The sequence below is a fragment of the Mus musculus genome, chromosome 4, assembly GCF_000001635.26.
Source record: "Mus musculus strain C57BL/6J chromosome 4, GRCm38.p6 C57BL/6J".
Classification (NCBI taxonomy): Eukaryota; Metazoa; Chordata; class Mammalia; order Rodentia; family Muridae; genus Mus; species Mus musculus.
The window spans coordinates 116362029-116388414 of NC_000070.6; the positions used below are offsets into that span (position 1 = coordinate 116362029).

General features: G+C 39.7%; 1 protein-coding gene across 9 annotated transcripts in view; it reads right to left on the minus strand.

Moving 5' to 3' along the window:
• The window catches only part of Mast2 (microtubule associated serine/threonine kinase 2), a 157464-nt gene that overhangs the window by 55269 nt on the left and 75809 nt on the right, over positions 1-26386 (minus strand). Inside the window, exons 1-2 of one of the 9 annotated variants that reach the window (XM_006502834.3) lie at positions 9449-9818; positions 6708-6902 (exon numbers count right to left, since the gene is read on the minus strand). The exons of the other annotated variants lie outside the window; for them this stretch is intronic. Coding sequence (XP_006502897.1) covers positions 6708-6902; positions 9449-9498 — 245 coding nt within the window. The 5' untranslated portion in view covers positions 9499-9818. Of the gene's footprint in view, positions 1-6707; positions 6903-9448; positions 9819-26386 lie in introns of those variants that run through there. 9 annotated transcript variants of the gene reach the window in all.

A 26386-nucleotide genomic window follows, 5' to 3' on the forward strand; every position in this document is an offset into this window, starting at 1 on the left:
CTGCAATGACACTGTTAGCTCAATGTATCAAATTTAGATGAGGATAATTTAAAATTTTAAAATTTAATTAGGATTAGGGACTTACACAACCATTCTCACAAGATAACTGTCAACTAGGAAAAGATTTAAAACCCCTGGTAAGATAGTTCTGTGGACAAAGGAGTTTGCCACCCAGCCTAATGACCTGCCTGTTAGCTCTAGAATCAGCAAGGACAAAGAGAGAACCAACCTCTCCAAGGCCAACTCTGACCTTCACATGTGTGTTGTGGCATGAGTGTTCAGCACACATTATATAAAATTGTAATTTTTGAAAATGTTTTAAAGAATTTTTAAACATAACTACACTGAAAACAAGCAGTTCACCTTATTCAAATCAAGACTAGCTTCTTAGTAATGTTATAAAAATGAAGTTTGTGTTACCTGACTGGTCTTTCAAATAACTGGTTGTGATTTCCTTTCCTTTCCTCTCCCGTCCCCTCTCCTTTTCTTTTCTTTTCCCCACTCCCCTTCCTTTTGATTTTTTTGAGACTATGTAGCCTTGGCTGTGGTGGAATTCATTCTGCAGACCAGGTCAGTCTTGAATACAAAGATCTGCCTGCCTCTGCTGCCAAGTGCTGGTATCAAAGGCATGAGCCACCACCATCTGGCCTGGTTGTTGGTTTTGTAAAGTGTCACGGACATAAACACCAAGAAAGCAAAACTGCTCCAGGTAAGAGAATACAGAGATGATAAAATTCTAACACACAGGATTATGGACCAGATTTTTAACATAGTATATATACTTCTAGGATACAATGTGATTTTTGATATTCTATGAAATAAATAAAACCTATAAATGCTAGGCAATTGTTCTACCACCAAACTGGGTTAAACTTCTAACCTTTCAAATAATAATGCTACTATTTTTTGGAGGAGGGGCAAGGTCTCATGTAGCCTTGACATTAAACTAGCCATATAAGAGGACAACCTTAAACTCCTTTATGACCTTCTTGCCCCTATCTTATGTAAGTTTCAGACCTGCACACCATACCTGTTTTACACAGGACTGAAAAATCCAATCCAGGGCTTAATTCATGATAGTAAGGTGTTTAAAATGAGACTGGCCCACCAAGGGTCATATATTTGAATGCTTGGTCCCCCGTAAGTGGAACTGTTTGGGAAGGACTAGGAGATGTGGCCTTGTGGGAGTAGGCGTGTCACTGAGGGTGGGCTTCGAGGCTTCAAATGCTCAAGCCATTCCAGTTAGCCTACTCTCTCTGTATCCTGCTTGTGGATCAGATGGGAGCTCTCAGCCTGACTATCTGCTGCCATACTCCCCACCATAATGGTCATGGACTCTTAACAATCTGGAACAATAAGCCTCTTCCCCACCCCAATGCTTTCTTTTATCAGTTGCATTGGTCATGGTGCTTTGTCACAGCAGAAAAAACAGTAACTAAGACACTAGCTAAGTACCAAATGACAGCTTTGCCTCTGTTTTTAGTTTTCATAGGTTTGCTTTGTTTGTTTTAATTAGTTTCTTGAGGGACCTGACATTTTCCTCTAAAAAATGCTGGGTTTTTTTTGTTGCTGTTGCTTTGTTTTTTAACAGACAGTTATTAACCACCATGTGAATACTTGGAATCAAACTCAGGTTCTCTGGAAGAATAGTCAGTGCTCTTCACTGCTGAGCCACATCTCTAGCTCCAAACTAATGTTTTCCAAAAATAGTTAATCCAACTGAACATTCCCATCAACAGGTTCACATGAAGAGTTCTCTTTGCTTTACAATATTTTTCATCTTTCTATTGGTTTTCCCTTAAAGTCCTAATTTAATAGAGAGTTAAATAATAACAAGAAAATAGATTCATGAAAATATAGTATCAATTTTAGAAACACAAAGATTAATACTATTACATTAGTTATTTTTCTAGAAGATGCAATGCAATACCAACTTATTCACAAATATTCATTGTAACAATCATCTTATGTTAACCAGGCCCATAAAGTTATAACAAGCCTTTAGCTCAGAGCTGCTCTTTGGAGCCACAACTTGAGACTGCCTTAGCAGTCAAGGAAGCAACTACTGAAATGATAGGGAAAAAACTTTTTTTCTGCATGACAAGAGATTATCTTGGAATCAATTAAGTGACTTTAGATGAAGTGCCCAACAGTGGGGAGAGGGAACTCAAAGAATCCACTTCCAATAGATAGACGGGTCCTCAAGTGGAGGGGTGGGGCTGCAACCCACAATCAAAATTTCTGATCCAGAAGTGTTCCTGTCCATAAGAATCGAAGGGATGAAAATGTTGAATAAACTGAAGGAAAGGTGGTCCAGTGATCGGCCCAAATTGGGATCCATCTCATGGGGAGACACCAAAGTCTGACACTATTACTGATGCTACGGTATGCTTACAGACAGGAGCCTAAAATGGCTGTCCTCTGAGAGGCCCAACCAGTAGCCAGTAGCTGACTGAGACAGACACAGATACTTATACCCAACCATTGGACTAAAGTCAGGGACCCCTATGGTTGAATTAGGGGAAGGGTGGAAGAAGCAGAAGAGGAGGGCAACCTCATAGGAAGACAAACAGTCTCAACTAACCCAGATTCCTGGGAGCTCCCAGACACTGAGCCACCAATCAGGCAGCATACACTAGCTGGTCCAAGGCCCATGACACCTATATTGCAGAGGACTGCTTGGTCTGGCCTCAGTGGAAGAAGATATGCAGAATCCTCGAGAGAATTGAGGGCTCAGGGAAGGGGGAGGTCTGGTCTCCATGAGGGAACAGCCTCTCAGAGATAGTGGGGAGGAGGACTCGGATGAGGAACTGTGGGAGGGGAGACTGTGGATGGGAACAATGCTGGATTGCAAATAAAATAAATAAAATTGCTTTATAGTGGGTAAAAACATGTCTTTTTATTGTTAAGTAATGACAAGGCATCAAAAATAAATGCAAAAATACAGAGTAAGATTTAACTACTTACTAGAAGTGTTTCAGAGAATACACAAAGAGCCAAGCTCAGCATAACAGAACTCATGAATGTAAGAAGAACAAGAGATAAAAAAAACCCAAATAATATGTGCTGAAAATAGGTTGGGAGAGGAAGGAATGCGTCCATAGTAATGGGACATGATTTCTGAACTCACTCTGTGCTCAAGAGTTGCCTCTATTTCCTATGCCTCTTCTACATCTTCTTCATTATCTCTCGCTGGTCATCCCCTAACACTGTCCTCATCATCTAACAGGCCAGCCCTTCAGCAGTCATTTGCATCTGCCTCAGAGTCCATCTCAACGCAGGCTCTTCTGTCTTCAGGAAGCTGCTGCCCTGCTCCTCTATCATCTTCAGCACTATGGCTTCTTTATTCTCTTTTTAAAAAGACTTCATTTTATTTACATTGTGTGTATGCAAGTGCTTTTCCTATGTGTAAGTGTGTACCATTTATGTGCCAGGAACTTGTGGAGGTAAAAATGCAAGCACCAGAGACTAGAGTTACTGATAGTTGTGAGCCACCGTTCAGCCACCATGGGGAACCGAACCCATGTCCTCTCCAAGAGTAGCAAACAAATGTTCTTAACCCCTGAGCCATCACTCCATCTATTTTGTAAGTTCTTTTCAAGTGTTTTCCAGTTTTTTCCACTTTTAGTTTTCTCTGAGTCGGCTTTTTAATGGCCTCAGGTCATCTTCTTTCAACTCTTCAGACTTGGAAGATCCCTACTTACAAATTAAGCTATCTTTGCCCTTCATATGGTGTTTCTCAGTATACACTGGTGTTTAGAGCACACGTCTATCTGAGAAAACAGAAAGGAGATCCCTGTGCTGGGTAACACTCCATCCTGTGACAACCATCCTATTGAGAGTCGCTGTCCAAGTCACACGGAGAGCCATGTATCTCTACTGCAGATTACTTCCTCACTTCATTCACTCTCAGCTCCTTAGGAAACATAATTACCTAACCCTGCCAAGCAATCATTCTAGCATTATTTCCTGGGCCATCAGCCCAGGTATTTATCTCATTAATATATTAGGAGGAAAAGGCCTTATGAACACAATAACTACAATTCTGCCTTAGTTCAAGAAAATTGCCTCTGTATCATATTTCAATTAAAAAATATTGGGATTCCCAGAAGATACACAAGAGTTCATGCAATAAGAATGTTATCTTCTTCATGACATTTCTAGCTAAGTATATACTAGAATCTTAAGACTGCTTAAAGAAATACAAAAACAATCTGTAAACAATCAAAACCACCTTCTCATACAATGAACAAATAAGCATAGCAGAATACACAGTAAATTTCATATTTTTATGCCTATCAATGTAAGCTATTGCTCAAGGTTGTGTGTTCCAAAAGTACAGAATTAAGGAGTACTACTAGTCCACGCCGTGTGCCAAGACTAGCTCCACCAGGCTGTGTGTGCTCTCCAAGTGTTGCCTGAAGGGAGCGTCAAGCCCTCAACACTGTCTAGCATCTAACACAGCCCGAGTGACCTGCAGATTCTAGCTCCAAAGTCAAATTACGTCATTTAAATCTGAATACCCTGTAAATAAAAATTACTTTACCTTTGACTTCTCAGTTGTTGTCGTTGTTGTTTTCCTGACAAAGTTTGGCATATACATTTTGATCTTCTTTTTACAAGCTTTTACCCCACTTGGCTTTCAAGATACCTTCTGGGATCTTTCTGAGCAGTGACTCTTTATTCTGCTAGTTTTTCTTATTTCCCTACCTAATAAAAGTCAGTTTGCCAACTCAGTCCTTTGATATTTGTTTTCATTTTCTATCAACAGAAACTCACAGGCAATTTCACAAATCACTAATATGTTCTCAAGTTCTAATTATAGTACCTGTAACCAAGATTTTGCTTCTCTCTCATTGACTATATAATTAGTTATCCTGCAATTTTCCATCCTGTTACTTAGCTCCAATTTTCTGGCTACTGAATCCAAATTCTTTAGCTATTCCTAACTTACCTCTTGCTCAAACCCCATATTGACTCCATTAACAAATTTTATCAATTCTACATTTCCAGTAACATACTGGGGCTCAACGGGCAAAGTGCTTACTGCATGAGCATGAGGACCTGAGCTCAGATTATGAGCAACGGATACAAAGGCCAGGTGTGGCTATGTGCACTTTGTAATGCCAATGCTGTAAAGGTGGAGGCCAGAAGATTCCTGGAACTGCAGGATGTAAAGGGGCTGATCCTCAGAACCAAAGCTGCAGGATCTCCATGGCAGGGCAACAACTGGATATCCCTTGGCCAGTTTAGCTCAATCTGTGAGCTTGAGGTTAAGCTTATGTCTTAAGGCATAGAGAACAGCTGAAGAAAATAACCATCACCTACCTCTGGACTTCACATTCAGATTCATGCGTGCATATCTGCACACACATGTCCTTAAAAACACATACGCTTACTATACAGATACAAACAACAACAATAATAAAAATAAGTTCCAAAGCAAGAGGCCTGCCCGCCCTACTGATCATATGTATGTGGTAGAAGGATGGAAGAGAAAGAGAAGCAGAAGAGTTTGTGCAGTATGAAGAGAGGCAGAACAGGAGATGTGACATCAATCAGGAAAAGCCTAATGGGAGTCGCCTGCACTGCTATGTGAGGACAGGGTAATGTCTGGGTCCAAGATGCCTCCAAGGGCTATGTCTGGGTCCATGGCCTAGTGGCATGAGGGGCCTGTGTAGCTGTTACCACCAAAGGCCATGAGGACACCTGTGGTCTGGGATACCACCTAAGATCTTGTTCATGTTTGAGGTTCTCTCCTGGGCAGTGTGGGAGATCTGGTCCAGATGACATGAACCAGGAGAGCATCCCATTCCACTCAGCACTTGGCTGAGCTATTCTCAATGGCTTAGAGACCAGATCCAGGACTTTGACCTGGCCCACCCCAACATCTACCCCATCTATGAACTGTTGAAGCATGTAAAGGGGCTAGTCCTGCAGAACCAAAGATGCAGAATCTCCATGACTCAGGGTAACAACAGAATATCCAAGAAGCATCCCAGTGAGGATCCAGTATTGATGGTGCAGAAGCCGCCAAGGGTTTCATGCCAGATCAATGGGTCATCACAATGAACACTTACAAGTAAAGCTGTCTGGACAAAAGGGTAAACTATATGACACACTGTGACAACACTGCAGCTTCCAGGATGAGATGCATTTGTTGTTGTTGGGTTTTTGTTTGTTTGTTTGTTTTCTTTTCGGGGCAAGTTGAAAGGCCTGCTTTAGACTTGTGTGTATGTATTTAAAGATTGATTATTTGTTTGTTTGTTTATTTGTTTGTTTATTTATTTATATGAATCTTTTGCCTACATGCATGCCTGCTTGATCCCCTGGAATAGAGATTACAGATGGTTGTGAACCACTGTGTGGGAGCTGAGAATCAAAGCCAGGTCCTACAAAAGAACAGGTGCTCTTAACTGCTGAGCCACCTCTCTGGGCCCTATACTCAGATGTTTCTGCTACATAAAATATGGACGTGTTATGAGGTTGTCACAGTCACAGGGTTAGGATGCCCACAAAACTGTTTTAGTACCAATAATGTTGCCCTACTCTCTTTAGAAAATTTCAATATAACAGAGATCTGTGAAACAATTTTACAGTCTCTTATCAAATCTTTCCAATTACTAAGGAGTAAGGTACAGACTTTTATCTATGAAACTAGAAGCAATTGCCAATAACCCAATCAATTTATTTGCAGGCTTCCTTACCTCCACTGTAGTGTGCGGCTGGAACAAGGACTGCAGGGACTGCTGTGGGCTTGAGGGTTCAAGAAAAAGACAAGAGGAGAAGTAGACAGCACACAATCAGCACTAAATGGGACTTTAGCCAGGGAGAGGGCTGGAGCCCATGAGGGCGAGAACATATGCTGACTTAGGTCGGCTCCTCGGCAAAGAGTAGAGATTCTGACAAGGTATCATAGTAAAAAAACAGGGTCAGTGTTAATTTCTCCACCAAAAAGAAGCATATTCAAAGAGAATTAGTTTAAGTAAGAGGCTTAAGAAAAGTAAGTGGTCAAAAATCATTCTCAAATATTCTACATCACTACTAATGTGGGCGAACAGCATAGAGAATATATATATTTAAGCTTTGTCTATTTAAAGTCGTTAGAACTGGGTTCAGACAAACCATCATATTCTCAGCTAAAATTTATTCACCAGCAAGGAACAGGAAGTGTTTCATATTTAGTGACAAAAACTTCCTAAAGATATATATATATATATGTCGATGAAAGGTAAATTGCCTCAAAAGTTTGCAAATTGTTGCATCTACAATGACTTTAGTTTCTCAGTTCCCTTTTCCCCTAAAAGTAATCTAGCTATTTTGTATCTCAGGTGCTTTGAAAGGTTATTATGATAATAAGGCTGAAACAGGTGATACTGATTTCTAATTTGCTCTCTGTCATAAATAAAAAAGATGATGAAAATAACTTAAGATTTATAAAACTTAATCTGCTATACAATTAGCAAGGCTTTCTATACACACACTGTTAACTAAGAATAGTATTTTAACTCTAAAGTTAAAAAAGCATTAGCACCCAACCTATTTCAAACTGTCACTTTCCTGTACTACTATTATTGTTTAGATACAATGACAGTCTATCTAAATATATTATATTATGTGTGTATACATATGGATACATATGTACACACATAAGAAATCTTTACCTTCCTTATCATTATCTCTCAATTTACTCAATTTATTTCTTGGGTGGATAAACTAAACAGGTTGGAGATACAGTAAGCTAACAAAGTGGAAGACAAATAGTGACTCAAAATGGTACATGTCTAAAATATCATTACTTGTGAGGTTGGTACAGAAAAATCATGAGTATAAAGCCAGCTTTGACTATAGGTATACCTAAATTTTCACAAATGCAACATAGTTTTCCTTGAATATAGAAGTTAGGATTCATTAGAATCTACAATAAGCTACTGTTTTTTGTTATTTGGTAAAATAATGCTTAATTTTTTAAAACCTTTCTGCTTGAGACAGCATTTCACTAAGTTGCTCAAGACATCTAACTCACCATGTTCTTACTTCAGCCTCCCACAAAGCTAGGATTATGAACACCCAGCACCATGCTTGGCAGTCTTAACTCTTATCACAAAATATGAAGTTTAGTCATTTTAAAATTCTATAAAATTCTGTAAAAACACTAATCTCATTTTCATGTTGCTCCTAATTACCACTCTGCACATTAATCATACAATGAGCTGTGCTCTAAAAGGGACTGTGTGACTAAAAAAGAGAAAGAGAAAGAGAAAGGAAGGTGGCAAGGCACGCATGCCTAAAGTAATCAAAATACATCAACTCTCTAAATTTGAGGCTAGCCTGGTCTACAGAGTGAGTTCCAGGATAGTCAAGGCTACACAGTCCTTGTAAAAAATTGTCTGAAAAAAAATTAATAAACTACTTTTTAGCTCCTCCACCAGGTTTATTTTTCAAATTCGTCTCTAAAACAAACAAGACTCACAATATAGTATACCAATGTTCAAAGATCATTAATTGTTGACCACTTATATTTTTGTAGCTCTACCAACTCCATTTAAAGATCCATGCTCAGCTAAGTCATATGTACTTTCAATACGACGTCAGTTGATTATGCTTCCTTTGGGGATCTTTTTACTTTAGTCTCAGTCTTTTTTTTTCTCTTACGTTTCCCAAAATGCCAATTATATTATAATATTTTGTAAGAACTAGTAGAATAATTATACAGCCAATGAGCATGCTAAAGGCCTACACCTACAGAAAGCCACCATGAGCACAAACACCCAGGAGGAAAGTTTGCTCCCTCAGACCGGAAATTTAAGGCACAACTCAAGGCACACGGAGGAGACATGGACACTAGGATTCTTCCACTGTTTGTGATTTACTCAACACTTCTCTACTAAATAAATCTGTGTAGATCTTGGGAAACCATACTGAAAAATCGAACCCTCTTCCCCATTTCCCAGTTTTGAAATCTTCACCTAATAGTTTGTTTTAGCCAAAGGAGAAACAGAATTTAAAGCAAAGGACGTCACGTGGATCTGCAAGGGGAGGCCTGAGGTTAGGAGCTGACAGGCAAAGGACAGAAATGTAATCCTCCACAACTTGAGTCAAAGGAGAAATGCTTTCTATTTTTCTTTTCCTCATATTCTGGAGGCTTTTTTATTTGCGTCTCTGACAAGAACTTTAAAAACTTGCTTTCAAGGCAAGGGGGAAACTATGTTTATTGTTAACCAAGCTTCTACAAGCACCAAAGAACCCCTAAAAAATGAATTCTCAGTTTCCAGAATTGGAAACACCACAGACCATTCTTTGACCTTGAATCAATAAAGTTAGCTCTGCCCTCTTCCTAACAGACATTGCCAAAGCAGAGTCTTCATCCAAGAAATGAAGGAGTTACTTGGCACTAGTTTTTTCCTGACACCTGCCAGTTTCCAGTCAGAGACCCCAGCCTCCTTACTGAATCCGTAGGCTCGGTGCTCCCAGTCTCTCTCTCCTCCGTTTCATCATTCTCCTGACTACTCAAGAACTGTCCTCTCACAATGGATGATCTCAGCAGACACTTCTTTCACATAAGAGGCATTTCAGGCAGTAAAAACTTAGAAAGGTTCTCAAAACTCATGGCTAACATTAATATATTTTTCTCAAAAAAAAAAAAAAAAAAGTGACCAGCACAGCATTCAGAATCTCCTCACAAATCTGAGAGCCCAAGAGAGCAAAAAGTTCCAGATCCTAACTGAATCAGCTGTCCTCTGATCTGCCTGACATCATTCACACTCAGCCTGCAGCAAATCAGAGACCCAGGGAGCACCTTGTTCCCTCTAGTCACAGGCACCCTCCCCCACAAATCAGCTGTACCCTCCCACCCTCAGACTTGGCAGCAGCAAAGGCTCTGGCAGAAATTATACATACCAAATTGAAAACTCACACTGTGTCAGAAACACTATTAACCCAGGAGCCATGGGCAAGGATATAAACAGCTGTTCCGACAGGCAGGGGACTGGATGAAGGCCTCTACAGATCCCAAATTGGTAAATTAATGAGCTAAGAATAAGTATATATTTCTGCAACATTATTCATTCTCAAACCCAGGCCTGGTAGAACATAACAGGACATTAATGTTATTGAAGACTCCAAACATAACCATTACTCAAATTCTAAAACTGACCAATTTAAATAACCTATATTACTTAAAATTTTAACATCAATTTTATTCAATTTTTATTAACCTCTTATCACTCCAATAACCTGTGGTGACAAAACCTAAGAAAATAAGTCCAGAATATCAAAGCATACTAATATCTGGACCTGGGAGGTGGAGGCAAAAAGATCAGATTCAATGTCATCTTTGCCTACCCAGCAAATTGAGATATGTGAAACCTCTCAACATAATATTAATAATTGCAAACCCAGAAACTAATGTAATTTGATCCAATAACTATTACAGAAAACATTTACATGTAACACATACAAGACTTTAATGTAAGCTAACTAAGTATTGTTTAGTTTCCCATCTGTAAAATGAAGATAATCAAGCTATCCAATATAGATGAATAATACGCAAAAGAGAAAAGTATACAGCACAGAAAGCACTAGGGAAATGCTGGCGACTGTTATCTGCTTTCCTATTGTAAAAAAAGGAAAGGCATCTAAATAACAGGCAATCATCTGAGAAAAACTGCCTGACATGTAAAAAGCTAAGTGTCTTAGTCAGGGTTTCTATTCCTGCACAAACATCATGACCAAGAAGCAAGTTGGGGAGGAAAGGGTTTATTCAGCTTACACTTCCATACTGCTGTTCATCACCAAGGAAGTCAGGACTGGAACTCAAGCAGGTCAGGAAGCAGGAGCTGATGCAGAGGCCATGGAGGGATGTTCTTTACTGGCTTGCATCTCCTGGCTTGCTCAGCCTGCTCTCTTATAGAACCCAAGACTACCAGGCCAGAGATGGTCCCACCCACAAGGGGCCTTTCCCCCTTGATCACTAATTGAAGAAATGCCTTACAGTTGGATCTCATGGAGGCATTTCCTCAACTGAAGCTCCTTTCTCTGTGATAACTCCAGCTGTGTCAAGTTGACACAAAACTAGCTAGTACAACTGACCCCTTGTCAACTTGACATACAAACACATCACTAGTAAGCCTCAACCCTTACATTCTTATTCATCCCCAAGATCTAAATAACTTTAAACATCCCACAGTCTTTACATATTCTTAAAATTTCAATCTCTTCAAAATATCCATCTCTTTTAAAATCCAAAGTCTTAAAAGTCTCTTAACTGTGGGCTCCACTAAGTAGTTTCTTCCTTCAAGAGGGAAAATATCAGGGCACAGTCACAATCAAAAGCAAAAAGCAATCTCCCAAGCGTCCAATGTCTGGGATCCAACTCAGGATCTTCTGGGCTCCTCCAAGGGCTTGGGTCACTTCTCCAGCCATGCCCTTTGTAGCACACACGTCATCCTCTAGGCTCCAGATGCCCGTACTCCACTGCTGCTGCTCTTGGTGGTCATCTCATGGTACTGGCATCTCCAAAACACTGCATGACCCCTTCAGTCCTGGGCTGTCAATTGCAACTGAGGCTGCACCTTCACCAATGGCCTTCCATGGCCTCTCACAGTGCCGAGCCTCAGCTGCTCTGCGTGGTGACCCCTTCATGCCTTCAAAACCAGTACCACTTTACACATTACCAAGTCCAGCCACAGCACAAGGTACAATCTTGGCCATCTTTGGAACACAGCCTCTGTGCTTTCAGAAAACACTTCCCAGAAGATGTCACCTCAATGATGCTGGTCTCTTCTTAATCACCGCTAATTTCTTAGCTCCCGCTAACCAGCATCAATAGTCCCAGCAATGCAAAGTTTTTGCTTTAGTAGTTCTGGTATCTTGTTAATCACAGCTGATTCTTCAGCCCCAGCTAACCAGAACCACAGAATGTTCACAATCAAAACAGCAATGGCCTTGAAAAGAGTCTTTAATTTTCCCTCTGAAAATTCACAAGCCAGGCTTCCATCTTCTGCACTGTTTTCAACATTATCTTCCAAGCTCCCACACAACGTCTGACAGAGCTCTTAACACCGAATGGATCTTCTAGCCCAAAGTTCCAAAGTCCTTCCACAGACCTCCACAAAACATGGCCAGGTTGTCACAGGAATACCCCACTCTTCTGGTACCAATTTGTCTTAGTCAGGGTTTCTATTCCTGCACAAACATCATGATCAAGAAGCAAGTTGGGGAGGAAAGGGCTTATTCGGCTTACACTTCCATACTGCTGTTCATCACTAAGGAAGTCAGGACTGGAACTTAAGCAGGTCAGGAAGCAGGAGCTGATGCAGAGGCCATGGAGGGATGTTCCTTACTGGCTTGCTTCCCCTGGCTTGCTCAGCCTGCTCTCTTATAGAACCCAAGACTACCAGCCCAGAGATGGTCCCACCCACAAGGGGCCTTTCCCCCTTGATCACTAATTCAGGAAATGCCTTACAGTTGGATCTCATGGAGGCATTTCCTCAACTGAAGCTCCTTTCTCTGTGATAACTCCAGCTGTGTCAAGTTGACACAAAACTAGCCAGTACACTAAGCAACCTAAGAAGCTGCACAGGAGCTAGAGAGTAAGAAGTTTCATCTTCTACTGTACAGTACTTGTAACTGTTACAGGCTCTTTTTTTTTTTTTTAAGATTTACTTATTTATTTTATGTATATGAGTACACCATTGCTCTCTTCAGATACACCAGGAGAAAGCATCATTGGATCCTATTACAGCATTACAGATGTTTGTCAGCCACCATGTGGTTGTTTGGAATTGAACTCAGGACCTCTGGAGGAGCAGTCAGTGCTCTTAACCACTGAGCCATCTCTCCAGCCCCTGTTACAGGCTCTTAACTCATGGACACAGCAAAGTATGTCCAATCATTTTCCAGGTGAACTTCAAAAGATTAACGTATACTCCAATCATGTCAAATCAAGCGAGGAGGACAGGATCAACATTTTTTTAAAGGGGGAAAAATATAGTACGTCGGAGTATTACACATAATAAGGTTAAACATGGTTTTATGAAATTAGTTACAATTATTATTGAGATACATAAAAATATGTGTAAACATGTATGATGAGATACGATGTAAAATAAAATCTATTTGTTACTAAAAATCTAAAACATTTGAAAGTCATTGTTCTGTTTTAATCACCTAAGCAAATTCACCCTTGCCTGGTAGCTATAGATACTTACTTTCTCACAATATATTAGCTCAATTCCTTGGCCTTCACAGTTTCAAATCTTTTCTCTCCAAGGCAACTGAATGCTCTTAAAAACCTCAGCAAGTACTGGGTCCTACTTAGGAAGTCCTAATACACTAGGATCAGTCACAAAAGACCATCCCATTCTAGATTCAGCTTAAAATTGTTACAGGGCTTTAAGTTTCTTCCCAGTATTTTCCTGTCCTTTAATATCTAAACCAAGGTTAATTAAGTACAGTAATGACAAAAAAAATCAAACTTTATCAAGCACTTAGTAGGTTAAAACCTAAGTATTTCCCACACAATATCTATAGTCATCATATCCCTACACAATATATGCTATTAATATTTCCATTATTTCAAACTACAATAACCATATAAAACCAAACAAGATTAAGACAGTAAGTAAGCCACACTGATAACTGAAAAATCAACCTCTCCTCAAGTTTTATGCTTAACTACCCTTCATATGAATTTTATTAACCCAACAAGCAGCTGAAAGAGTCAGATGCAGTTATTTGCACCCAACCAATGGAGAGAAGCAGCTGACCCCTGTTGTTGAATTAGGGAAGGCTGAAAGAAGTTGAGAAGGGCGATTCTGTAGGAGGACCAGCAGTCTTAATTAATCTGGACCCTGAAGATCTCTCAAACACTGGACCATTAACCAGGCAGCATACACCAGCTGATATGAGGCCCCCAACACACATACAGTAGAGGACTGCCAGGTCTGTGTTCATTCAGAGATGATGCACCTAACCCTCAAGAGACTGGAGGCCCCAGGGAGTTTAGAGGTCAGGTGGGGTGGGAGGTGGGGGCATCTATGTGGAGATGGGGTGGGGTGGGGAGGAGGTGTGGGATGTGGAGCAGTCGGGTGGTGGATGGGGAGGGGTGGGGAATGGAATATGGAGTGTAAAAAATGAATTACAAATAAAATTAAATTTTAAAAAAGAATGTGTTAACAAGCACGGTTAAGATGTACTGAGTACTAGTACTTCCCTCAAAGGCGAGTGAAGAGTGAACACTGTCTCAAGGACACTAATCTGTTCAATTTCACATATACTTCATTCTACTCAGCTGTCCTTCAACTAAGAGTAGAATGTAGAGGTCCTATTAATGAATGGGATTCCTCGTTTTTAATTTGTACCACTAGTAAGTCTTTTAAAATTGTTCTATGGATTTCTGATGGGATTTTTTTCCGTGTCAATCTAAACATATGTGTTCCACAAAATTGACATACACTTCGTGTCTAAACTATTGCTCTTATGTCTTATACACTCAAGATAGATACAGATGTGGCACAAATAAAGAAAATAAATTACTTTAAATACTTCCGCAGACAGGCATACTACCCATAAGCTTTGTCCTTCCTTTCTGTTCTTTAAGACTCAATCCCTGTTTCTCATCCCTACCTATGCAAAAGTAAACCAGATGCAACCTTCCCTTACCCCTTCCCATGTGGATTCCACAAGCCAGCCCCTCCTAACCTCTCCTGTTCATTGTTGTATCCCATCCCCCAAATCTGCAGACTCCCTGCTTCACTGCAACCCATGCCTGCCAAAACAAACAAAAACAAACAGCAAACAAACAAAACCAAGTAGGCCAACTTCACTCCTTTACCTCTTGTTAACCCAGACCAAATCCCTAAGTCTTCTCCAATTAAATTAAAAAAAAAAAATCCTGAAAGTGCTTAGCCATATTTTACTAGGAAACCACAGTATAGTATCTTCAATACTGATTGATTTCAGTTGTTTAAAATACTCAACTTAGTAATGACATCACTTCAAAATTTGTTAACAAATATCTTATGGACCAACATAGTTTTATAAAAATACTGATGTCTAATATATATATCAGACTCTCCAAATACTTCATTTTAAATAATTTTTATTTCACACATATGGGTATTTTGCCTGCATGTGTGTCTGTGCACCTCATGAGTACAATCCTCATGGAGACCAAACAGAAATATCAGTGTATCTTGGAACTGGAATTCCAAATGGTTGTTATTCATCATGAAGGGCAGAAGTTCTAAACTGTGAGTCTCAACTTCTTTGAGCTCACATCTTGGATATCCTGACTATCAGATACTTACATTACAATTCATAACAGCAAAATCAGAGTTATAAAGTAGCAACAAAGACCATTTTATGGTTGGGGGTCATTGCAATATGGCGAATTGTATTAAAGGATTGTAGCATTCAGTTGAGAACCACTGACTGATGCTGGGAATAGGAATCAAACCCAGGTCCTCTGAAAGAACAGCCAGTGCTTTGAACCACTAAGACATCTCTCCAGACTCCACCCTGACTCTTTTTACATGATTTTTCCTAAGTCCTTTTGGTACATATATTATATCAGATGTCTAAAATGTCACGTTGGGTTTGTTTCCTCTGTAATCATATTCATCATGTTTTATCAGATACATCATTCATCATCTTCTGAAAGAACTATTCTGTAAATGCTTCACTCAAATGTGGAGTCGGCTTTATGTTTCTTTGTGTGGTCCTGTCTGTCCTAGAACTTTCCCCATAGGCCAGTATGACCTTGAACTCAGGGGTCTACTTGCCTCCCTAGTGCTGTTATTTAATGCATGTGCCACCGTCACCCAGCTGTTTTGTCTTTATACGGCATTAAACAACTTACTTCACTTGTTAACTGTACCCTCTTAATGGCTTTTAATCAGAATTTTGACTTTTGAAAATTATCAGTAAAATAACCATAATTATTTCATGTCTCTGTTATCTATAAAGAACCTCTTTCACAGTGATGCTTGTTTGAAAGCTATGCCAACAATTAGTAGCCAGCGTCTGTGCTTTAAGCAAAGAAAGCTTGTCTCAGAGCTACAAGGCAAAGAAGTCAGCAAGCACTTAAAACTATTAACAGGTCAAAGAATAGACTGTTGGGCACAGGCTTCCGGTGGTATCACTGGGACAACTGGACAACTTCCAGATCATTCCAGTGGACTGAGTCAGAATTTCCAAAACTTCTTTTGGTAGAGAAGACTGCTAACATCTGAACTACTAAAATGAAAATTAATATACAGGACTAAATACTAAGAAGGAATGACTATAGTTGCTTGTTAGAAATAGTCTTCTAATGCTTAGTTTATAATATGTAAAAAGAAGTCCATTATCTTCTTTTAGGCTATTTATAACCCATAAATTGGTAGACTCAACTCTTGTGAAATGAAACACTGATAAATCACTTCTCATTCTCTTTGGCCCACCTCCAACCAAGGATTGAGAAAGGCTTAACTAAGTCTCCTCACTTTTCAAAGCAATAGTTATCTGAATAGGTATAATAAAAGTCTCTCTCTCTCTCTCTCTCTCTCCCTCTCTCTCTCTCTCTCTCTCTCTCTCAATCTCACACTAGAATATAACTTAAAAAAAACACTTATGCAACCAAGGACTTGCCTCAGATGTAACATTTGAGAATCATATTAATTTATTCATTCATGCTTAACAAGACACTTTTAAAGAACTACAGATAATTTTGTATGTCCAGTTCAAATAAAATCCTCCCAACAAAACCGACCTAGTACTTGGCATATGTACTGGCTAGTTTTGTGTCAACTTGACACAGCTGGAGTTATCACAGAGAAAGGAGCTTCAGTTGAGGAAATGCCTTCATGAGATGCAACTGTAAGGCATTTTCTCAATTAGTGATCAAGGGGGAAAGGCCCCTTGTGGGTGGGACCATATCTGGGCTGGTAGTCTTGGTTCTATAAGAGAGCAGGCTGAGTAAGCCAGGGGAAGCAAGCCAGTAAAGAACATCCCTCCATGGTCTCTGCATCAGCTCCTGCTTTCTAACCTGCTTGAGTTCCAGTCCTGACTTACTTTGGTGATAAACAGCAGTATGGAATTGTAAGCTGAATAAACCCTTTCCTCTCCAACTTGCTTCTTGGTCATGATGTTTGTGCAGGAATAGAAACCCTGACTAAGACAGCATATATGGTCAAATCTTACAGAAACTAAGAAAGATGTTTTGCTGTAGTGGACAGAGCTTTTAAGATATCTGGGACCCAGAAAGAAAACAGATTCACCAATCTGATGGAGAATTTCTTAGATGTGGTTTCCTGGCCTCAAATTACAAAGCACAGAAGCTTTCAGACTTGTGTGAGATATTTTTAAAGTAAATGTACCTGAGTGTCTATCTGTGCACCATGTGCATGCACACGGTCCTAGGGGTTAGAAGAGTGTCATATCCTCTGACAGTTTAGTTGCAGGTGGTGGTGAGCCACCTGATCTGGGAACTGGGAACTTGCATCTTCTGCCAGAGCAGCAAATGCTCTTAATCACTAAGCACTTCAGTTAAACAATCTTAGATTTACTATGAATTAAAACACATTTAAAAAGGACTACAATAAATTAAATTTTTGCTAACCTACAAGAATTTACCAAGAATCATGCTAATCTTGGGTGTGTGTAAGAATCAAGATTTTAGATTTTAAAAAACATAGGAAAAGAAAAAAACAGCATAAGAAGAGAGGGGAGGAGAGGAATGAATAAATTAATTACTAGGTATTTCCAAATGAAGGCTATATTGTTGAGAAAACATTCCCTTGTTTGACTCTAGTCTTTTATTGCATTTAAGCTATTTTTATAACTCATAAGCTACTCATAACTGATGGCAATACAAAGTATTTTCTATATACATGCAAATGAATTCTGTAATTATCTAAGTACTTCCCTTTACCATAGAAAAGGCCAGTTTTGAAAACATTTGTACATGTATTTTAATCCACATAAATCGTACTTCTTTAAGTTCTTTGAAGTGTTACAACTGTCTGTCTCCCTTACTAATAGGTTAAAATAAACATTAGAATGTTTTTTAAATCAATACTTCTATGTATACTTTATTTACATGCTACTGTGTTACAAGATTTTTACAAAGCTGGATTTTTCTATGGGAAAGGAAAAGTAGCTGGATCTTTAAAGAATTGAGATTATATTTCTCATGATACATAGAACATTGTACTTTAGAGTCCATTAGATTAAACTTTTTTGTTTTTAAAGATTTATATGGGAGCTGGAGAGATAGCTCAGTGGTTAATTATACTGGCTAAGATGGGGTCCCAATACTGACAGGGAAAGTGGACACAAGTCCCTAACCCTAACCAAGAAGCCAAGGCCAACTGATAACCTTTCACAAAGAAAAAATTTGTTTTCTCCAGTCTGACTGGGTATATAGATCTAAGGGCAGGCCTCATCCTTAGCAGTTGATGGCCAACACAAAATGAATTCAGTGGTATTTTTTGAAAGATTTTGTCTTTTAATGTTTGTCTGGACTTTGTTGGAATTTTTTATTACTATTTTATTTATTTGCATTTCAAATACTGTCTCTCTTTCCAGTCTCCCCTCCACAAACTCCCCTCCCACCCCTCTTTTGCCTCCAAGAGGGTACTCCCCTCCCCCCACCAACCCAGCCTCAGGCCTCTAGCATATCCTCCTTTGATGGGTCAACAAGCCTTCACAGGACCAAGCCGCAACCCCCACACCCCCCACACACACACTGAGGCCAGATAAGACAATCCTTTGCTATAAATGTAGCAGGAGCTATGGACCCACTCATGTATACTCTTTGGTTGGTGGTTTAGTCCCTGGGAGCTGTGAGGGGTCCGGTTAGTTGATATTGTTCTTCCTATGGGGTTGCAAATCCATTCAGCTCCATCAGTCTTTTTCTATCTCTTCCACTGGGGTCCCTGGGCTCAGTCCAATGGTTGGCTGTGAGTGTTTGCATCTATCTTAGTCAGGTGCTGGCAGATTTTCTCAAAGAACAGCCCTACTGGTCTCCTATCTGCAAGCAGTTCTTGGCATCAGCAATAACGTCTGGGTTTGGTGTCTGTAGATGGGATACATCCAATCCCAAGGTGTGCGGTGATCTCTGGATGGCTTTTCCTTCAGCCTCTGCTCCTTTTTTTTTTTTTTTTTGTCCCTGCTTTTCCATGTATGTCCTTTTGGGTCTGGATTACCTCACTCAGGATGATATTTTCTTGTTCCATCCCTTTGCTGACAAAATTTGTGAAGTTGTTGTTTTTAAGAGCTAAGTAGTATTCCATTGTGTAAATGTATCACATTTTCTGTATCCATTCATCTGGGTTCTTTCCAGCTTCTGGCTATCATGAATAAGGCTGCTATAACACAGTAGAGCATATGTCCTTGTTATATGTTGGAGCTTATTTTGGATATATGACCAGCAGTGGTATAGCTGGGTCTTTAGGTAGAACTATTTCCAATTTTCTGAGGAACCACCAGATTGACTTTCAGAGTGGTTGTACCAGCTTGCAATCCCACCAGCAATGGAGGAGCGTTCCCTTCTCCACATCCTTTCCAGCATCTGCTGTCACCTGAGTTTTTGATCTTAGTCATTCTGATTGGTGTAAGGTGGGATCTCAGGGTCATTTTGATTTGCATTTCCTTGATGACTAAGGATGATGAACATTTCTTTAGGTGCTTCTCAGCAATTCAAGATTACCCAGTTGAGAATCCTTTGTTTAGCTCTATACCCCACTTTTAAATTGGATTATTTGGTCTTTTGGAGGTTAGCTTCTTGAGTTCTTTATATAGTTAGGATATTAGCCCTCTATGGGATGTAGTGTTAGTGAAAATTTTTTTCCCAATCTGTAGTTGCTGTTTTGTCCTATCTTTTGCCTTACAAAAGCTTTTCAGTTTCATGAGGTCCCATTTATCTATTGTTGATCTTAGAGCCTGAGCAATCAGAATTCTGTTTAGGAAATTTCCCCCTATGTCAATGAGCTCATGGCTCTTTCCCACTTTCACTTTTCACTTCTATTAGCTTCAGTGTATCTGGTTTTATGCTGAGGCCTTTGATCCACTTGGACTTGAGCTTTATGGAAGGTGATAAATATGAATCTATTTTCACTTTTGTTTTCTTTTTTGCTTTTTTTGTTTGTTTGGGTTTTTCGAGACAGAGTTTCTCTGTGTAGCCCTGTCTGTCCTGGAACTCACTTTGTAGACCAGGCTGGCCTCGAACCCAGAAATCTGCCTGCCTCTGCCTCCCAAGTGCTGGGATTAAAGGCGTGTGCCACCATGCCCGGCTTATTTTCATTTTTCTACATACAGACTCCCAGTTGGACAAGCATCATTTGTTGAAGATGCTTTCTTTTTTCCATTGCATGTTTTTTGGTTTTTTTTTTTTTTGTTTTTGCTTCTTTTTTGAAGATCGAGTGTCTGTAAGTGTGTGTGTGGCTTATTTCTGGGTCTTCAATTCTATTCCACTGGTCAACCTGTCTGTCTCTGTACCAATACCATGGGGTTTTTAATCACTATTGCTCTGTAGTACAGTTTGAGAGTTTTGTTTGTTTTTTAAAATCTCACAGGTCTTTTGCCATCACATGCTTAGGCAGTAAAGGAAAGCAACAAAAAGGAAAGCAAGCAAAGGAACTTGACAGTTTTTACTGTGTGGCTCTGGCTTTAGAGGCAAGGATACAAAACAAAGGGGTTATAAAATCTCCCTCTATGACTAAGAAAAGTCACTGAGGCCAGGTGTGTGGCAGTGGTGTGACTGCATGGAGACAAAGAGAGGCCAGAGTGTGAAGTTGTGAAAGTGAAGCCTGGATTGCCTTGGAAAGCCCAAGGTGAAAGAGAAGCTATACTTGTGGGATATCTATCTGCCAAGGAGAGCTGCTAACAGAGTGTGGAAAAACCTGTCTTAGTTAAGGTTTTTATTGCTGTGAAGAGATACCATGACCACCGCTACTCTTATAAAAGAAAACATTTAATTAGGGATGGCTTACAACTTCAGAGGTTTATCAGTCCATTATTATCATGATAGAAAGCATGGTGGCATGCAGGCAGACATAGCGTTGGAGTAGACGTGGTGTTGGAAAAGGAACCATGAGTTCTACATCTGGATCTTCACGCTGGAGGATGAGACAGTGAGACACTGGGTCTGGCTTGAGCTTTTAAAAACTAGAAGCTCATCCCCAGTGACACATTTCATCCTAATAGTGCAACTTCTTGGTGACCAGCCATTGAAATCTATTAGCTTATGAGGGACATTCCTATTTAAACCACCACTCCTACTCCCTGACCATACTATAATCCAGAAATGCATAGTCTATAACAGTCTCAACACTGTTAAAAAGTCCAAAGCTCAAAGTCTCTTCTGAGACTCATACAATCTCTTACTTGTAATGCCTCTGTAAAATCAACACAAAAAAGCAGATCCAGGCACAATTAAATGTTTCCCTTTTTAAGAGATGCATGGTTTTGGTCCTCAAAGGAATAAAAACCCTAACTAAGACAATTATGGTTTCTGGTTTTGTGTTTTTATGGGAGTTCTGTGTGGTAGGGGCATGTGTGTATGTGACTGTTTCTTGTGTTTTTTCCTTTGGGACTTTTTGTTTGTTTGCTTTGTCCTGTTCTGGCTTGCTTTTATTTTTATTATTTATTTATTTATTTAGATGCCTGTTTGTTTTCTAGTAAGAGAAAAAAAAGTTATAAGTATGGGTTGGTGGGTAAGATCTGGGAAGAGTTGGGGAAGGGGAGCCGTGATCAAAATATATTGTATGAAAAAAAACTGTTTTCAGTATCTATATTTAAAACACCACTAATCACACTATCAGAGGATCCAACTTAATTTTCAATATTCACACGGCAGCTCACAACCATCTATAACTCCAATTCTAGATACTCTTAACACCATCACTGGTGTCAGGCACACAAGTGCTACAGATAGACCATGCAGGCAACTCCCTTACACATAGTACTTTTCATTTAATGAAGAAAGATTTATTTATCTTTATATGAAAGTGTCTGCATGTATTTATGCGTGTCATATCCCTGGAGTTCCATAGAACCATTAAAGTCCCAAAAATGATGCTGGATCCTCTGAAACTGGAGTTATAGGTGGCTATGAGCTGCCCTCAGAGTGCTAGAAACCATTAAGTGCTTTTAATTGCTGAATTATCTTTCTAGCATATTGACTTAAAATCTAATCATGCAAGAAAGGAAAAAGATCTCCCATTCCATCTCACAGCATCTATACTTTTAAAAGGTTAGTGAGAATATGGTGTCAGAAAGAGGCATTACTAGAAGCCCTCCCTGATGGCGCTTTAATCTTATACTGCTAGTCTCCAAAACCATGATCTAATTTTGCTGCTTAAGGCATCCAAAATGTAAGTTCTGTTATTGCTGGCCACATTATACAGTATAATTTATTATATAGTATAACTATACAGTATAATTTATTATACAGTATAATCCTCTTCTGGCATGTGACTTAAGAAATATGAGTAGGGGAGCAGGGCGGAGGGAAGGTATAGGGAACTTTCAGGATAGCATTTGAAATTTGAAATGTATATAAAGAAAATATCTAATAAAAATTTAAAAAGAAAAAAGAAAAAGAAATATGAGGGATGAGTTTGAGGTCAGCTTGGTCTATATAATGAGTCCCAGGACAGCTAGGGAGATCTTGCCATAAAGAAAAGAGAGACCAGCCTGGTCTATAAAACAAGTTCCAAAACAGCCAGGGCTAAACAGAAAAACCCTGTCTCAAAAACAACAACAAAAAAGGACCTATTAAAGATATATTCTAGAAAACCCAACTTAGTCTAAGTTGTCTATGGTGGAAATGTAATGAAGTCAGAAAAGCCTTTTGTAATACAATAAAATATTAAGCTGAAATCTGAAAAAATATAAAACTACCCAGCTATACATAGGAAAAAGAGAGAGAGCTAAAGAGATGGTTCAGCGAGTAAAGTGCCTACTATGTGAGTATGAGAATCTGAATCTAGATAGCTCCCATGTAAAAGTGGGACACAGCAGTGCCAACATGGGAAAGAGGCAAAGGCACTAATATAATATACCTCTTCTGACAAATCTTGAGGACAATAATAAAATCCTTTCAAAACTTTCTTTTTTTGGGGGGTAGGGGGATTTGAGACAGGGTTTCTCTGTGCAGCCCTGGCTGTCCCGGAACTCACTTTGTAGACCAGGCTGGCCTCGAACTCAGAAATCCGCCTGCCTCTGCCTCCCGAGTGCTGGGATCAAAGGTGTGTGCCACCACGCCCGGCTGTTATAAACTCTTGAATACTAACTCAACTAAATCAGAGTATGTGACTTTAGGGTTCTTTCTCTTCTGGCTTCTTCACTGAAAATGCTAAGCAGCACTTTTGCCTCTGAGGATACACTACCTAAAAGGCTTTGTTCGGTTCTAAATAAAAAGGTTCCATGAAGCTTCAACTGTCTGAGGAGATATCTGGGAACAGAGATCAGGTAGCCATTCACTTCAATTCAAGACAATAAAAGAGCAGAAATTATAGTTCTTATTTAAAGCACCAGAGAACTTGTTAATTGCCAAAGCCTAGATTATGTCTGCTATGGCCTAAATATGGTTTATCTCCTACAATAGCAATTATGAAATATGATTTCTTTTTTTTTTAGTTGATTCTGTGGGGTTTTTTAATTTTAATTTTTTATTAGATATTTTCTTTATATACATTTCAAATGCTATCCCGAAAGTTCCCTATACCCTCCCCCTGTCCTGCTCCCCTACCCACCCACTCCCACTTCTTGGCCCTGGCATTCCCCATGTACTGGGGCATATAAAGTTTGCAATACAAAGGGGCCTCTCTTCCCAGTGATGGCCAACTAGGCCATCTTCTGCTACATATGCAGCTAGAGATACGAGCTCTGGGGTTACTGGTTAGTTCGTATTGTTGTTCCACCTATAGGGTTGCAGACCCCTTCAGCTCCTTGGGTGCTTTCTCTAGCTTCTCCATTGGGGGCCCTGTGTTCCATCTTATAGATGACTGTGAGCATCCACCTCTGTATTTGCCAGGCACTGGCATAGCCTCACACGAGACAGCTATAACAGGGTTCCTTCAGCAAAATCTTTCTGGCATATGCAATAGTGTCTGGGTTTGGTGGCTGATTATGGGATGGATCCCTGGGTGGGGTAGCCTCTGGATAGTCCATCCTTTCGTCTTAGCTCCAAACTTTGTCTCTGTAACTCCTTTCATGGGTATTTTGTTCCCTATTCTAAGGAGGAATGAAGTATCCACACATTGGTCTTCCCTCTTCTTGATTTTCTTGTGTTTTGCAAATTGTATCTTGGGTGTTCTAAGTTTCTGGGCTAATATCCACTTGTCAGTTGAGTGCATATCTAATGACTTCTTTTGTGATTGGGTTACCTCACTAAGGATGATATCCTCCAGATACATCCATTTGTCCAAGAATTTCATAAATCCATTGTTTTTAATAGCTGAGTAGTACTCCATTGTGTAAATGTACCACATTTTCTGCATCCATTCTTCTTTTGAGGGACATTTGGGTTCTTTCCAGCTTCTGGCTATTATAAATAAGGCTGCTATGAACATAGTGGAGCATGTCTTCTTATTACCATTTGGAACTACTTCTGGGTATATGCCCAGGAGAGGTATTGCTGATCTTCCAGTAGTATTATGTCCAATTTTCTGAGGAACCTCCAGACTGACTTCCAGAGTGGTTGTACCAGGTTGCAATCCCACCAGCAATGGAGGAGTGTTCCTCTTTCTCCACATCCTCGCCAGCATCTGCTGTCACCTGGATTTTTGATCTTAGCCATTCTGACTGGTGTGAGGTGGAATCTCAGGGTTGTTTTGATTTGCATTTCCCTAACAATTAAGGATGTTGAACATTTTTTCAGGTGCTTCTCAGCCATTCAGTATTCCTCAGATGAGAATTCTTTATTTAGCTCTGAACCCCATTTTTAATGGGGTTATTTGAATTTCTAGAGTTCAGCTTCTTGAGCTCTTTGTATATATTGGATATTAGTGCCCTATCAGATTAGGATTGGTAAAAACTCTTTCCCAATCTGTTGGTGGCCTTTTTGTCTTATTGACAGTGTCCTTTGCCTTTACAAAAGCTTTGCAATTTTATGAGGTCCCATTTGTCAATTCTTGATCTTACAGCACAAGCCATTGCTGTTCAAACTAGGATTTCTAAGGTGTGGTATTCTGCACGTGTAAATGCAGCAAGTGGAAAGGGCAGATTTCAGGGGCTCACTGGCAAACAGTCTTGTCTAATTGGTGAAATTCTAGTTCTTCAGAGAATCCCAAATGTCTGTATGACACCCAGAGTTGCTGACCTCCAAATGCACATGCAACTCGCATACACAACTGCTCATAATAACCTGCACACAGGCTGGAGAGATGGCTCAGCAGTTAAGAGCACTGACTCCTATTCTGAAGGTCCTGAGTTCAAATCCCAGCACCACATGGTAGCTCACAACCATCTGTAATGAGATCTGACGCCCTCTTCTGGTGTGTCTGAAGGCAGCTACAGTGTACTCACATATAATAAATAAATAAATCTTTAAAAAAAACCTGCACACATATAAAAATATGCACCCATACATGTGCATATGTTAACAAACACATGATATTGTTTATAGTGAGGAAACTTCTGACTTAGTCAACCCTGTAAGTCCTTTGAAAGAATTTGTCCAATTCAAAGTTCGAGATAATTTCAGTTTGTTCCAGAATAGAGCATAATAGCACTGAACATTTGCTGAATAATTGACTGCTTAAATGTTAGTTACTATAATAATAAAAAAAACCAAACAAACAAAGAAGAAGGTCAGGCCTGGTTGTACATACCTTTAATCCTGGCACCTGGGAGACAGAGGCAGGTGAATCTCTGAATTCAAAGCGAATCTGGTCTACAAAGCAAGTTTCAGGAAAGCCAGTGCTACACAGAGAAACTCTGACTCAAACAAACGAAAGAGGGGGGGTGAGAAGAGAGAGAGAGGAGGGGAAGGGGGGAGGGGGAGGGAAGGGGGATAGGGAGAGGGAGAAGAGGGAAATACTATATCTGATCATTATCAACATAACATTTTAAGGCTTGGAGTAGGCTTAGCTTTCTTAACTAATGTTGAAAATATTTTTTGTTTTAAAATAGATTCTCTCCCTATAAGCAAAATTACTCTCAAAATCACAATCCTCTAGCTTTAGCTTCTCGAATGCTAGAAGAGGCATGATCATGCTCAGCTACAACTAACTTTGGTTCACTCTATGATTGCTTCAGAACTTATATGACCAAAATATTCTTCCAGTGCTAAATTAAAAACATCTCTCTCCATTTCTTCCTTTCCTAAAATCTGATTCACTGGAAGCATATATTAGTAGAAGTTACCTGCCTTGGGTTTTAATTTCATTTCATCCCC